The 16436-nt window shown below is 36.0% G+C and overlaps 1 protein-coding gene across 4 annotated transcripts in view; it reads right to left on the reverse strand.

Moving 5' to 3' along the window:
• The window catches only part of LOC121872637 (tetraspanin-33-like), a 38748-nt gene that overhangs the window by 11487 nt on the left and 10825 nt on the right, over positions 1 to 16436 (reverse strand). For 2 of the 4 annotated variants that reach the window (XM_042375556.1, XM_042375555.1), the window contains exons 2-7: positions 16164 to 16370; positions 13977 to 14150; positions 13668 to 13802; positions 12656 to 12700; positions 9657 to 9773; positions 8020 to 8081 (exon numbers count right to left, since the gene is read on the reverse strand). In XM_042375556.1, coding sequence (XP_042231490.1) covers positions 8020 to 8081; positions 9657 to 9773; positions 12656 to 12700; positions 13668 to 13802; positions 13977 to 14150; positions 16164 to 16370 — 740 coding nt within the window. Of the gene's footprint in view, positions 1 to 1049; positions 2637 to 5226; positions 8082 to 9656; positions 9774 to 12655; positions 12701 to 13667; positions 13803 to 13976; positions 14151 to 16163; positions 16371 to 16436 lie in introns of those variants that run through there. The other 2 variants (XM_042375554.1, XM_042375557.1) reach the window with 2 other exon arrangements.

The following is a 16436-nucleotide window of genomic DNA, read 5'->3' on the forward strand; positions in this document are numbered from 1 at the left end:
AAACCTCTGCGAGTAGTGAAAGTGATAGTGATTCACCGGAGGGCAACTAATCTGCCCTCTGCCTCGGAACCAGCAGCCATCCACGTGTGCCGACCCAGCTTTTCTACTAACGTAAGTGTTAAAAAACCTAATATTATTGATATTTCTCTTAATTATTGTGTGTGCATACCATCATAAAATTAAGATGTTATTTTTACAAGGTACATATTGTGTCGGAAAAAGTGGAGTTTGGGGTTCGGCCCAGTCTCTATTTCAATTAATCCCATATGTTCTGTTATTTCATTTACACGTTTCTCGTTTCACGCGGACCTCCACGGGTTCAATTGACTGTGTAAATGCAGACTATACTGTACAAAGATTCATTTCACCTTTTGATTTACTCTGCACTTTTCTGGCACTATCTTATCAAAGCTGTTGTTTCTTCCTCTCCCAAAACTGAAGCACATTGCTTTTTTACACACAGATTAGATATTTACTTAAGTCTAGCACAACGAATTCTTCCTAAACAACTACAAGTATACTGTATATACCAGCTAAAAACTAAACAAAGTTTAACAATGTAGAACCCTCACAAATAATCTGGTAAAACACAGTGGTGCTAGAAACTGGATATAATAGCATAATGCCTTAGTTAGGTTTACTCTTTAAAATTTATTGGTTTCTAGAAACCATACAACAGTCATAAAACAATCATTACTTTATGAAAGAGTGTTTTATTAGATGTGAAGTGGAAAACACATAAAATATTATTTATCATACATTTATTCTCAACACTGCCTCCAACGTCAGTGTAGATTATATACTGTATAAGTCAACATTACAACTTGAGTAAAACAATATTATGGAATTGCAAAAGAAGTATATATGTAACAAGCACCCAAACTACTAATTAACTAACTAACTATCTATATCTATATAGTTTCCTTCAAGGTGGTAAACTGTGTGTGTGTGTGTGTGTGTGTGAGAGAGAGAGAGAGAGAGAGAGAGAGAGAGAGAGAGAGAGAGAGAGAGAGAGAGAGAGAGAGAGAGAGAGAGAGAGAGAGCGTTCACTGGCACCGGTTTTCTGTACGTACAATAAAAAAGTACAGTAGTGTAAGTAGCAAAGGCATTACACGGATATGCAACTACCAGTGACCATAACTTGTGCAACAAGAATTATAAGTAATAAATAAGTTATATGCCATGGTCTCTACACCCTAGTCTTGTGTGTCTGTGGAAGAGGTAACAAAATATTTGGAAGTTTACTTAAGGTTCACATACTCATCCTGGTTAATTGTTTCCTTATACAGTACAGTAAAACTATAAATAATCATCTAAAGTTGTTGTCATGCACTACAATATTCATTTCATTACAGGAAATCATAGTCAAATAGCTTGACATTATGGAGGAGAATCGGTAACTTTTACTTAAAGCAAACCTGAGAGGAATCCTGTAATTATCACATATGAAGGTCATATAATAAATCATTCACACAACACATGTAACCACAGACAAACATGCACTTAAAGTTTAATTCACTTCTCTAAAAACAGATAATGATAATTTCTACCAAATTGGGGTTTTTGAAAAAGTACAAGAGTTAAAAAGTCAATATTCACATATAAAAATAGATTTTATCATAAAAATCTGACCGAGATTCTTCAGAGCTAACGAAAACACATTTCATCATCCTTCTGTACTTTGTTCAAGGACCACAGTTTTGTAACTTACAGTACTTACCACTGCTTTTCTTTCATCACTTACCCTTATTATTGGGCTAAGAACTTTTCTTAAACTCATCAATAGTCTCCGAGTTAACTAAAAGAAATAATTAACCTTATGTCTAAATACAGTAATATCTCCGTTAGCCGGAAACCTTAAACCTGGAACTCTCCAATAGCCGGAATTGAAATTTGTTTGGAATTGTTCCAGAAAATTCCCAAAATTCCAGGCCTGAGAACAAATTCCAAGGTTAAATATCAGGAGTATTTTCTGGAAAAAAGGGAAAATCTGTCCAAATTTTTATTTCTGGGTCAAGGAGCAAATATCGAATATGCAATAATGCGCAATTACCAGATAATCTAGGAAAATTGCTCCAAACCAGTGGCGGTGCCAAGGGATGGCTGCAGCCTCCCCTAATCTCCATCAGCCCCCCCAAAAAATAATAAGGCGCTTTTTCGGAATAGCCTTTCAAAAAACTTTATCATACCTTGCGATTCCACCACAGAACAGAATTCTTCCACCACTAGCAGCAAGCACAAACATAAATCATGAGGCTGTGGCTGGCAGTATAACGTTATTGAATAAAAATTGTCGTCTAGGAAATTATTCAACGTCTGGGCAGCTCTACAGTATGCCGTATACAAGTTACCATATTAATTTCTGCACAAATAAAATCCACAGCTATCACGGTATGATTTCTGCGGATAATTTCTATTTACCTGTACTTACGTAACTGAAGCAGCTTTGCAAACGCAGCTTCGAGAAGAGTCCCATAGCCCCCTCTTCCAATCAGATTGCCACCCCTAGCCCCTCCTATATAGAAATTCTGGAGCCGCCGCTGCTCCAAACCTTTCTGCTCAGGTCCTGGGGACAAGGGTTCCTAGCGTTATGAAAGACTGCATCATGTTTAGCCGCATCCTCACACGGTTGGTGCCTGGGTGGGAAGACCAACCGCTTGGGTAACGCTGGATTTTTTCTGCTCATAGTCTACAGGCATCCCACGCGTTACGGAAGGGTTGCGTCCCTGGAAAATTGACCGTATCGCGAAAATTCCGAAACGCGAAACCTATTTTCCCATTGACTTCCATTATAAAACTGGAGATGCGTTCCTAAGGAACTTTTTTCGGCCCCAAAAAAGTAATTCAAGCACTTTTATTAATGAAAATAAACATTTATAACACATACAAAACAGTACATTAAATAATTTATGATATACAGTACCTTCTTAAAACATCAAGTTTAATATCCAATGTAATGCCTTTGCGGCTTCTTTTTGCACTACTGCGGTCACTTCCACTTGATGGCCTCTTTCCAGTCATCTTGAATAAGGGTAATGCACTGTACTGTACTTACTGTATGTTTGTAAAAGTTAAACCCAACTGCTGGGGCGAGAAACATGTGCGCACACTGGATGTAAACAATGGAGTGACTCCGAGTAGCGACGCCACGCTTGATGGTAGCAAATACCAAGAAATCCACACCAAACAAAATATAATTTAAATTTTTTTTAAATTTTATATACAGATTTTTTTTTTTAATTTAACCCAATTTCCGTAAGGGCGGATTTATGGGCCGTATCACAAAATTATTGGTCATAATTTACAAATTCCATGAGAGCAAAATTCCGCAGTCCGGAGTTCCGTAACGTGGGGGATGCCTGTATTTATAATAACTGTATAAATATAAACACTTCTTCAAATGTATATACAATACTAAAAAAGAAAAATAATACAGTAATAAATCATTGTAATTCTGAGCCGAGCTAACGCGGCAAAGGACAGTGACATACCAAGACACCTACACATCACACACATTAACAACACTACTAAACCATTGTCATGTAATATTTTACTTTATTTTAAAATTAATTGATACATGATGGCTGGATTTGACTATTTTTGCATTTGGACTACTGATCAGTGAATAAACCAGGGCATATGGAGATGCCGTATACATTAGTGATGTCACAAAGCTTCACAACTGCAGAGCAACTGCATAAATTATCACAACCTGTACTCAAATATGCTAAGTTAATTACTAAAATTATTATATCTAGTGCAAACTAAGGGATATTTATACTCAAATTAATTGCTATTTTGCAAGAATTCCAGCAATGCAAGTTATATTCTCCTAAGTCAAGTTAGTGCCATTTTATAAGCAAAAAAATTAAACCCCCTGCCTTTCATAATCCTTGAGTCCCTGACAACTACGTAGTACGTATTAATCTTCCCTCCTGGCTGTCAACAACCCACCTCCCCCTGCTACCAGTCTGCCTGAGAGGCAGATGGGGTGTGTGAAGGTTGTTTTAGGGTTTAAAGTTTGCTTTAAAATTTCAGAATTGACTTAGCAGAATAAAACTTGCATTGCTGGAATCCTTGCAAGAAAGTGAATAATTTGAGTATAAACAACTCGTACAGTTTCCTCAAGCGATAAAATTTTTAGTCCTTTTGCATAATACATTTGAGTACAAAATGAGTACAGTAATATGCTGCTCAAAATTATGCCTTTTTCAAATGGAAAAGTCTGTATAACTAGCCCCAGTGGTTAGGATATAATGGTATTGAATCTTAAGAGGATTTCGAATAAATTCTTTGTTTCCTTCTATACATAGAGACTTAGAGATAGAAACTGTAATAATTTGAGCTTATTAATACGAGTACCCTTCATATACAGAAAAATACTGTACTTATTTTTATCTTATTATTCGGCTTGTCATTTAAGGATATTGAAGTGGATACTCTCCCCTACAACTGCCAATGCCGTTTGTCGCTGACCAGCCGATCCCTTTTCGAGTTTCCCAGTCAAAGCCTCGTGGTCTGACAGAGCGGGGTCGGCTATCAGTGACGTTTACTTCTGGCGGACCTCCCATATAAGCTCCCAGCCTCGCCTTGAAATCCCTTCTACCTAGAGCCCCGCAACACGTAACGCCTCCTCTAAAGAAGCTCCTGCACAGCAATTCCTCTACCACGCAGCAAATTCCCAGCACCAGACTGCACTGTACATACAATATATTTATATAAGAAAACCGCCATAAAGAGTTTCCTTTCTCCAACCCATCCTGAGAGCGAGTCATAACGTTAACACAACAATATCATATTGGAAACTTCTCGTAGAGATTTTATTCAGGATCATTATGGTATCAAATTTATCTCTCTAACACAAATAGAGGTTTATAATGAATACTGTGAGGTAGGGAGGGGGGGAAGGAGGGGGACAGGGAGAGTCCATTGGAATGTGACTCACTGATTCATTGTCAGCAAAATGCTTCATTCATGATACAATATTGTTCATTTGTTTTTGATAAATTTGTAGATACGTTACCATAAAAATCTGTGCTTATTAATATCTGTACCCTTCATATACAATACAGTATACAAGTACAGTACTATGTATATATAGTACCTCAATGGTAAAAAAATAATGTCATTCAAGACATCTTCAGGTCATAAGACCCGTTAATCCCTCACCCAACAGTGGGTGACCTGACATTGCATTTAGGATTATTTAAAAAAAAAAAAAAAAAATGGTGTCTAACAAAATTAGAACTTATTTTATTGACACGGTATCAACACTTCTTACATTTTTTTTTATTTTTTATAAAAGAATGGAATTCCCATCATTATATTATATCAAAATATTTTGTTTAAGGATCTTATTGGAAATGTCTTGGAGAGAATTTATAAAGGATCATTATGGTATCAAATTCATCTCCCTATCACAATTAGCCAAAAAGGTTCAACTTCCCCACTCTCAGCCCAATTACCCACATTGTGCTACATTTACCAACATTACACCCCTACATCACACACACACACACAAACACCCCCTCCAACAACCACCCACACAACCCTACACCCTCCAACACCATCCTTCCTTACCCCACATAACCCACACCATCACCACCCACACACCCCCAACAAGGGAATTAAGACAGAAAGCAAGAGGAATGACCCGAATGAGGGTCTTATTGTATGACAAATTTGTGTGTGTGTGTGACTACGTGGTAGCCAGTTGAATATCATTTGTTGAGTGCTTGGCAACACTGATTTCCACTCCATCTCTCTAATTACTGACACCTCTGCTTTCTCACTCGATATTTTAAAATGTTATGTACAGTCACCAAAAAAGGCATGTCGCCTCTCATCCTGAACCATGAACCCTGAGATTCAGACTCTTGAATCCGAAGCATTTATGGACAGACTAATGTATCAGTTTCTACTGCTTCGGGTTCACGAGTCTGAATCTCGGGGTTCGTGGTTTAGGATGAGAGGTGACAGGACTTTTTTGGGCAACTGCACTGAAACGTTGAAAGGATATAACTTTGCCCATTTATACTTATACTTATCACAATCTCCCTAAAAATACTTTACGTTTAATGTTTACTCGAGACATCTTCAGGTCATGAGATCCTCTAATCCCCCACCCAAGAAAGGGTGACCTGACATTCCATCAGAAGGTCAGTATGTAATGGGAGACCAATAATCCCCCACCCTACCTCCACCTGACATTACATCAGGTCAGTTACACTATACCCGGTAATCCCCCACAACTCCATGGGAGTGAAAAAATAAGTCTTTGCTGTAACACAGTTTCATTCACTCCCATATCCTAAAGATTTTTAATTTTTCAATAAATTTATTTAACCAAACTTTTAGATAAACTATTCTGGATTATTATAGGAAAGAAATGGAGTTTCTAACTTAATTAGAACTGCATTTACGGACTCCGGTAGTTTAGACTCAAGGAAAATATCCCCAGCACCCAGAAACATTCGGGAAAAGTGGGCTAGTGTCTGTCTGTGCAAGATGTCTAGTTTAGACACTCGCAAACCTTTCCCAGTAACCGGAAAAGATTCCAGGGATAGGGACTTTTTCCAGGTTTAAGAAAGTCGTTTAGTGAGCCGGAAATCTCTCATCCCCGGAAGTGCTCTGCACCAGTTGTTTTGGCTAACGGAGATATCACTGTACTGTGCCTCAGCTGCATTTTCATATACAGGGTACAGGCAAAATATTATTCTACCACATCTACAGACTGTATGCATAATATAAATTATTCATTATTACAAACATAAGAGCATCAATATAATTAATGACTTTCATTATTCACTGCCATACTAGACTAGTGGCAAGAATATCTTGGACTTGCTGTAGCAAAACATGTACAGTACTCTGTAAGCTAAAACCACTAGAACCTAGATCATGTAAATAAATGCTGCACCAAGATATCATTATGGATGATATTATACAGTTTCTTTGAATCATTAAAAGCATTAATACCACAATAAAAATTACAACTATTGCAAATTTAGAAAAGACACTATAAGAAGACACTTAATAATTATGAAAATATGTTTCGTTAAGCCACAGTATTTGATCATATACATTTAAATAGCCCCAAGCTTCAACATTAATCAAATATATTATGCCATACATGTTACTCAACAATTACATAAATTATGGTCCCCAGTGATTCAACATACCCAAGTTGGTACTTCCTTTGACATGCAGTGAAAACACTGTTATGTCCTTTTGTGTTTAAATTACACTATTGTACTTAAAATAAAAATGCTTTAGGGTGTTGTTTCCTCTAAGAATCTTCTGTAAAATAACAAAAACATTTACCAGAATTAAAGCTTTTAAGTCAGAGGAAGTACATATTCTACATTCTTTGCACATTAACAAACAATATCAACATCCACATTTTTCACCATTAGTTTGAACACAAATGTTTACTATGCAACACAAATATTACAAGGGTGCATAGTACAGAGCCATGGAATATCCAGTTCACATCACACATGGCCCAAATAAATATTCACATTGAGTTACTGTGTGAATTTTTTGTTTGTGGTACGGAAGTGTTTTGTGATTCCAAGACAAACTTCAAGAAAGAATCCTCACCTTAAAAACTATAAAATATTGTACACCTGAACACTACAATAATATGCAGTGAAGGCCAGTTATAATGTATACAAGGAACTAAGAGGTTTATCCTTGGTAAAAGTTCAGTTACTGTACTGTGGTTTTGTATATCCAGCACTGTACAGTACTTGCACCTCCTTTAGTATTATATCATAGCAAATAATCTTAGATTTTTCATTACCCTCATTAGCAAACTTATACCAACTTTTGTTTCATAAAAGTATTCCAACAAAGTTTATCGCTATTGTAGAGCAGTAGGTAAATAAAATAATTTGGGCCATGTAAAATACAAGAAAGACTGGCAGTGATACACAAGCCATTAAGGGGTAATTTGTGCCCTATAAGCTCTCAGAATACATGTAAAAGCCAAGTTCCTTAGCTGAGAACTGTTAATACCATCTAGAGCGCTGCAGGGAGATCTGATCCATCAGGGAGCGAGCTTGATGCGTCACATACATCTGACAATTAGAAATAGAGCAAATGAAATTACAGCTAAAATTAACACCTTTAACTTTATAAAGAATGAGTTTTGACCCCTAGCAATTCATCTACAGTATGTTTTAAGAGAGGAAATGTGTAGTGACTTGTAAAGGCTGCTTGTTGTCACATGAAATCATACTGATGATACTGGTTGATGGTCCTGATGAAGGATTTTGAAGGCATAATGGTTCCTTGTCACAGATTTTAGTAGTCTTCTCTGTTACTTCCTTGAAAAGAATAGTATATGTGGTAGCAGATGTTTTGTGAAATAAGTAGCAAAACAAATAAAATCTAAAATCATACACTGTAGAGAATAAAAGTACAAAAGTACATAAAGAATAAACAATAATGCACTGTACCTGTACTGTTTTACAAACTATTTCATAAATATCTACTACTGTACCTCAAACACAGTTTTTCTCAAGAAAATAGCAGAGAAATGTACGTGAACTAATATTACGAACAAGAAACCAATAAACCTTCAAAATCCTGTCAGGCCCATCAACCAACACTACCATGATTGTATCATACTGCACGATCCTGTGAGATGCAGCATCTGGCATAAGTTACCTTGATTCTCTGGTTTAACATGACCAATGTAAATTTCAAGGCTAAGTGAACACAATACTGTATTAATATTCTATTCACAAAAATATATAGGCAATCAAGGTATAAGGCTATATATTCAATCATACAATAATTATTTATGAATTCCTTTACTTCTTGGAAATGTCTCCACACAGGAAAAGTTGTTGGGAGTCAGACTTAAGCAAACCCAAGAGATAGTGTGATGTTGACCTATCTGGTCAACTTTAAACTTGTAAATATAATGCACTTAATGATTTTTTCTTGATTAAAGCAAGCATACACTGATGTGTTATCTTTATTTTGTATAGAAATAAATCATACATTCAACTGAGTTTGTGAGAGTTCATGTGTGGAAGCAAAATGACTAGTACACTGGAAGGCATAGGACCCTAGGGTAACATGGCTGACCAAGGACCCAGGAAACTGGAAAATCCTCAAAACTGGTTCGGCGGTGGTCCCAAAGGTCCTAGATTTCAATATCTACAGTATACCTAAACATAAATTTTGATTTCAAAGTTTATTTTGTGTTAATATTGCCTAACTTCCTGAGGTAGAACTTCAAGGGCAAATCAAGGAATATCAAAAGGTAAGGGGTCCAAGAAGCTGTGGGTGGGGTAACATGGCAAGGACAGCGAGCCCACCCAGCTGGGGGGTTTTGGGGAGGGGGACATTTTGAAACTATGTGCACTTGATATTAGGAGATATTCTAACGTCAATAGTAATTACTTTGTACTATACAAAAATGCCTGACTAAAATACTGCAATAAAGAAAACTATTAGAATTTCCTGAAGAAAAAAGGGGGTGTTTGGACCCCAGGACCCTCCTGTATCTGCCCCTGAATTTTTATTCATTTTGAAAATTTTACAGAATTTGTTGTACTGTACAGTATATAAAAACTCATACAATGGTAGAAAAAAGTACTTTATGTAAAGCTCTTTAATAAAAACTCTGGCTGACACCATACCTGAAATAGTGTGATGCCAAATATGACTCCTGCAGCCCAGTAGAGGTTGGATTCTAGGAACTGGATGATGGAAGTTACACAACCTCCAACGTGTATTGTGTCTGATGCTTCGTGCGGCTGAAATAATTTTAAACTTACATGAGGTATATAAGTCACATCAGGAAATACGGTAAGCCACAGACGAAAAGAGAAAAGATGAAAGTAACAAGATTACTTCTGACTGTATGATAAAAGTTTACAAAAGCAGACCATGTGTCACTAAACAATAATGGACTGAAAACCCACTTGAAAGTTACAGTAAAAAAAACACCAGGATACAGTATGCTGCCATGACTGTTACTGGTAAGTAGTCATATATGGAGAAATATGGACACACAAACACACATACATGCATACAGAGGTGGACAAAAGTCAGTGCCAGAAAGATGCTGCCACTGCCTCTCCCACACTTGATGTAGCCCTCAGGGCCAGCTCTAGGCTCTGAGGGGTCCTGTGCAAAATAATGGTTGGGGGCCCCCATTCCTTAGACCAGTGATTCTCAAACTGGGGTCCACGGACCCCTAGGGGTCCGCAAAAAGTTTTTGAGAAATAATGCATTTAACGTTTGTGAGAGATTTGGCGATTCCAATTCGCAGGATATTTTGGATTTGGGTTAAAATGAACAAATGCTTTGGTTGAAAAAAGTTTGAGAACCCCTGCCTTTGACAACCTTCCCAGGACTTCTCTACCATCGTGCCCAGTTCCTCACCTACATATATTCTTGATTTTCTGTGACATCATCATAATCTTGCTAAAAGTGCACACCCAATATATTTACAATTATATAATACAATATATATACAGTGACCCCTCGTTTAACGAACACTTCGGTTAACGTAATTTCGATTAACGAACTGCCTTCCATAAGGATCTTCAATTCGGTTAACGAAAAAAAATTCGGTTAACGAAGTTCTTACGAACCGACCTCAACATGTTTTCGCTTGCACTGACCGGGCAACCAGCTTTAGTATCAGTCCGCCAATACATTAATCGGTTCTAGGGCTTAAATTCCTTACTATTTTAGTAAATATCAAGAAGTTTATACTATTCAATAATTTTAAAAGTTTAATATTCAAATTTTTAGTCATTTTAACAATTATTGAACATAATTGAAGGTAAAGTGACTAGTTTAATGTGCGGCATCCAGCCTCTTAACACAGCAAACAGGAGTTAGTCTCTCTCTGTTTTCACTGGAGGTAACATCTTGCTTGAGACTCTTCAACTAAACACTTTTTTTCTGTGTTTCCAAGCAAATTATTGGTCATTTTGAAATATATTTTACATATTGACAATATATAATGCAGTGCAGTATTCATTTAAAGAAAATAATCTTGAATTACACCAGAGAGCTAAAATTTTATGGGTGAAATGGCGCCATGGGGTGACTTCTCTTCCACCCCAATGCCTTCTCTTCTTCCTTCTCCTCCACCCCCATTCTAAATCCCATCATCATCATCATCCAGGAGCCTTCTACGTACACACCTCAAAGTAAGTGAACTTTTCGGTGAGCTGGAACCAATTACCCAAAAACCCATTGAAACAATGGTTTCGGTTAACGAACGACCTTCTGGAACGGATTGAGTTCGTTAACGGAGGGGTCACTGTATATATATGTGTGTGTGTGTGTGTGTGTGTGTGTGTGTATACAGTGGGGTATGCTATAACGAACGGATCCTACTGCGAATATTCCTATAACGAACGGTTTTACCTATAAAATTGAGAATGCTATAACGAACGAAACTCCTACACCGAACATTTAATTTATTTTTTTTTTTTTTTTTTTTTTACTAATTTATTGTTTTTTTATTACAAGTATTAATGATACTCTTTATTTCAGGGGTTTAGATGCATATTTATGCACTTTTTACAATTTTTACAATTTTATATTATATTTTTCAGTGTTAAGTGGTTGTATTTGGGGCCTGGAACGGATTAATCCTATAACGAACGAATGCTATAACGAACAAGGTTCTAGAACCAATTAGATTCGTTATAGCATACCCCACTGTATATATATATATATATATATATATATATATATATATATATATATATATATATATATATATATATATATATATATATATATATATATATATATATATATATATATATATATATATATATATATATATATATATATATATATATATATATATATATATATATATATATATATATATATATATATATATATATATATATATATATATATATATATATATATATATATATATATATATATATATATATTTCATGTAGATCCACAATGAAAACGTGGATAAGATAAATCTTGATAAAATCACACGGGAAAAAGGGAAACAACGGAGCTAGTTGATTAAGGAATTGAAATCAATAAACCTTAGTGATGGTCAGTTCAAAACTGATAATATGTTACATAAATTTATTTATCAGTGGCCCAAGGTTAAAAATGCTTTGAAAACCTTTGATATAGTTGTATGATAGTTATTTTGTGGGTCCCTTATTTTTTACCTGACCTGACTAGTCACATCACCCCCCATTTTCTTAAGCTCCTCTACGTGTGTGTTGGTGTGGGGATTAGTGGATGACATCATTATGACCTGACCTCATGTTTTTAAGATCACCCTGTATATTTAAGCCTCTCTCTGTCCATGTAATCCAGTTGCCTCTGAAGATGTCTTGAATAAAGACGAAAGCTAAGGTGCTCCGTTGTTTCCCTTTTCCCGTGTGATTTTATCAAGATATATATATATATATATATATATATATATATATATATATATATATATATATATATATATATATATATATATATATATATATATATATATATATATATATATATATCGTGTGTGTGTGTGTGTGTGCTGTTAAACTTAACACAATAATTCAGTGTACTGTACTAAATAATAAAGTTATGTGAACATTGTAATTTACTACCGTAAGTGTTTTGGGTGAAACATGGTCATATAACTAACCTTTTTTGACTGCATGTTGTATCCACACATAATATCAATGAGAGTCTGGAAGACAAAAGAAATTAATAAGATGACTCAAACAGAGACTGGGTTAAAAGTAAAGCCCTACCATAAACATTTTGAGGTTGCTCTAATTATGTATTATCAAATGTGGACATTTCTACAAAACCTGAATTACCGTGGTCTGGTATTGCCCATCAGACTATGATTTTTTCCTCCAAATATTTTTGATGCTTTAAAATAGCCTGTGTGGAAGCTAGGTTTTATCCTCACTTTCCCAGTTACAAAATGATCAAAATTGCATTGCTGACCAAGTGCAGTATTGTCTATACCCTATACACTCTAAAAAGAGTTTAGGAATTTTCTGTCACTTGGGGGTTGGGGGTGTGGTACTGTATAAGGGATTAAGGTTGAGTTGAAGTATAATTTTTATGTTACTTTTGGAAGTTCATATCTTAATTACTTTAATAATTGTGGGTAATTTTAACACCAAATTCAATTGGTTTGCTTTCATTGTTCCCAGTTAGAATGATACTGTAAACAAAGTGGCTCTATAAAGTGCTCCATTTTTCAGTTTCTCAACTCCCTCAACCAGAAGTATTTTATCATTCTCTGATGTAACACAAATAAAACAGTCCAATTTAGGTGTGTGGCATCAATATGAACTGAGTACGCTGGACTTATTAAGCTAAAAATGAGAATATGTTTAGAAACCTTCCAAGTTTTCCCCCAAAGTACAAATTGGGCCAATTAAGCCCAGATTATTTATCCAGATTTTCATCTAAATAACTTCAGACAAGCATGTTATTATTCTCTTGCTATGTACAGTACATGTATGTTTGCATGAAGCATTTACTTCCACAAAATAATTACTGCACAAAAGAGGGAGTGTAGATTTATATACTCACTTTATATTCTAAACACTAACTAGTAAAGCAGTTAAAAGACTACCGGTAACTAACTTATCTGAACATTTCTTGAAATTGTGGCAAACTACTAAGGCTGAGCTTACCATGTTCTTCCTCTTGATGCAGCAAGAGGCAGGGACACCACACTTCTCAACACTCGGGCTGTTCTCAATGCACTGAAAATACTCATTGGAATCCCAGTCAAGATACCCATGTGCTGTGATTCCACAGCACTCAAACTGAAAAGATACAGTACTTTTGTCTTTAGAAAACAGTTTTTTACTTACTGAACATAAAAAAGCTGTGAAAAGGTTGCCTAGAAAATCATAGAATACAATACAAGATAGTCATTATACAGTATATAATTTATCTTTATCTTTAAAACCTACCAATTTTCACCATAAGTACTGTACCTCTCTCTGTAGGAAATCCACAAAGTTCTGTGTGTTCTGGCTCTCTCTGTAGTGTTCTATCAAGCGCTTGGACAACACACTTTCAATAATTTCACGTGACTTCCATGGGAATATAATGCAGGCAATGGCAAAGAGTAGCTCAGCGATGAGGAAGATGGTCAGGCTCCAGAAGTACTTAAAAGAAAAATACTTTGTTTCACATAAGACAAAAACAAAAAATGTTTGAAAACACCTAAAAGATTACCTCTTATCCCATCTTTGTTAGTGATATTACAGTTAATTCCTATAAATGGTTAATGCTAAAAATTAAGACATTTTTACTAAAAAATTAGTCATAGGACAAGACTCAACCTTTAGTTGGTCAGTGTGTAGCCAACACAAAAGATTTTGGGGTATCAAGGGGGAACCATGGATTCAAGGTTGAACATACGGGGTGCAGATCTAAAAAGGTTAAGAACCACTGGTCTACAGATATGGACTTCAGCTAATGAATGTGTCCTTATTAGGTTAAAACCCTCCTAGATAACATTACCCGACTTCACCTCACACCACAAGCACTGCACATTTACACGCAAAACTTACTACTGCACTAACCCGACAAAACACTGGGCAACTTTATCCGACTGCTTGCTTTACTTCATCCCTCTTCACCCTGTGACCATTATGCACATTCCTCCTCTAATCAGTGACTTGGCTACCTCCCAACCCAATTTCCCAACCACTGTACAGTTATGGACAAAAATAAATAAATACATAAAATTTGCAGGGAGTGAGGATAGGGGTGTAGGTGAAGATTTGGCATGTCACAACAGGGTGGCAGCGAAAAGTCTTCCCGAGCATTCAAGTTTTTATAGCATTTTTAAGGTTATTACGGTGAATTGAATTAATCACCGGTACAAGCATCTCCACATTACAAAATCCCAGGCAAGAGAAATTCACTCTTATGGAATTTTTAAATTATGACCAAAAAGTTGGGATAAAGAAAGAAAAGTCGCCCTTTTGGGATTTGGGTAAATTTTCAACAATTTTCTTGTTTATTATTTCGTATGGCTTCTCTGTGGTAGCCACAAGGTGGTTAGAAGGCTACTTACCTCTTCAGTTGCCAGCAACCACTACAACAATGACACTGCTCAGTTAGAATTCTTTCCCAGGTTGTGTTCAGTTATGCATCTGTGTTCAAGACTGTATTCACCCTTAAGAAATTATGGTTGATTTTTTAAGATTTTCTAAAGAAATAATTGCATTTCAGAACCAAAAATATTCACCAAAATTATAAAATTTATTGTGTAAACTCTCGGACAGAGTAGTAGCTACAGGACTGCTGGCGGGTGGCTCACCTCTGCAGCTAATAGCAGCCACCACAACAATGGTACTGGTCAGTTTGAATTCTTTCCTCAGTTTGTGTTCAGTTTATGCATCTGCGTTACTGTGAAACCTTATTCAAGATGAGTGGAAAAGACCAATCATGTTCAAGTAAAAGTAGTGTTGATAAAAGATTTCATAAAGGAATTGTATTGAACAATAAACATGATGTTTTAAGGAGGTAACTCCCAGTAACTCTGATCACAGCACTTCACCTCACCACCTCCTGCAGCACTCAAAATCATTTCTGCCGAGTTAAATCCGAGTGTTTTTGTGCATTTATTATCGTGTTACACCAGAATGACTGATTGTACATGGTTAAACTGTCTATTTTCATACATACATGTATATGTGCTTGTGTTGCAATTTTGGCCCTCAAAAAATTTCCGTACAAACGTATCTCAACTTATATAATGGGAATCAATGGGAAAATGGTTTCACATTCAGAATTCCGCATTACAGAAAGATTTTCAAGAATGAAACCGTTCTGTAAAAAGGGGGATGCCTGTACATAATTGGTAGTGTAAGCTGTACCTGCCTCATAATCAAACTGAAAAACTCAATTTGTGTTGTGAAAAGAAAATCGAATACTTTTAACCACCACCTCCATGCAGCGGTGCCAAATCTCCACCCACCCACTGTCCCTCCCTTCTATTTTTTTTTCACAACTATTCAATGACTAACTCTGGCTGCAGACCTGTTACACAGGGTACAGGAATAACAGAACAGTCCTGTACTAGTGCAATACTGTATTCTTTTCACCAGTCTTTCATTTCACAAACTTTTTCCTATCCATAACTCTAAATAATAACTTGTCATACTCACGAGTTTTAGTAAGCAGAGGTTTTCTCGAAGAGCTCCAACACACCCGGCAAATGATACTAAAAAGATGATACCGCCAAGTGCCACCATGACCCCTGAGAGGTCTGTTATGACAATGTAGGCAATTTCCACCGACTTAAGGCCATGTAAATCTTGAGCTGTGAACACGACACCATACAGACCAACAGCCATGAGGAGCATCCCAAATAACTGAAAAAAAAATTAAAAATTGAATAAAAAAAACATGTGGAGATTTGATATAAGATTTCTAGACTT

The sequence above is a fragment of the Homarus americanus genome, unplaced genomic scaffold (genome assembly GCF_018991925.1).
Source record: "Homarus americanus isolate GMGI-L3 unplaced genomic scaffold, GMGI_Hamer_2.0 scaffold39155, whole genome shotgun sequence".
NCBI classification, from domain to species: domain Eukaryota; kingdom Metazoa; phylum Arthropoda; class Malacostraca; order Decapoda; family Nephropidae; genus Homarus; species Homarus americanus.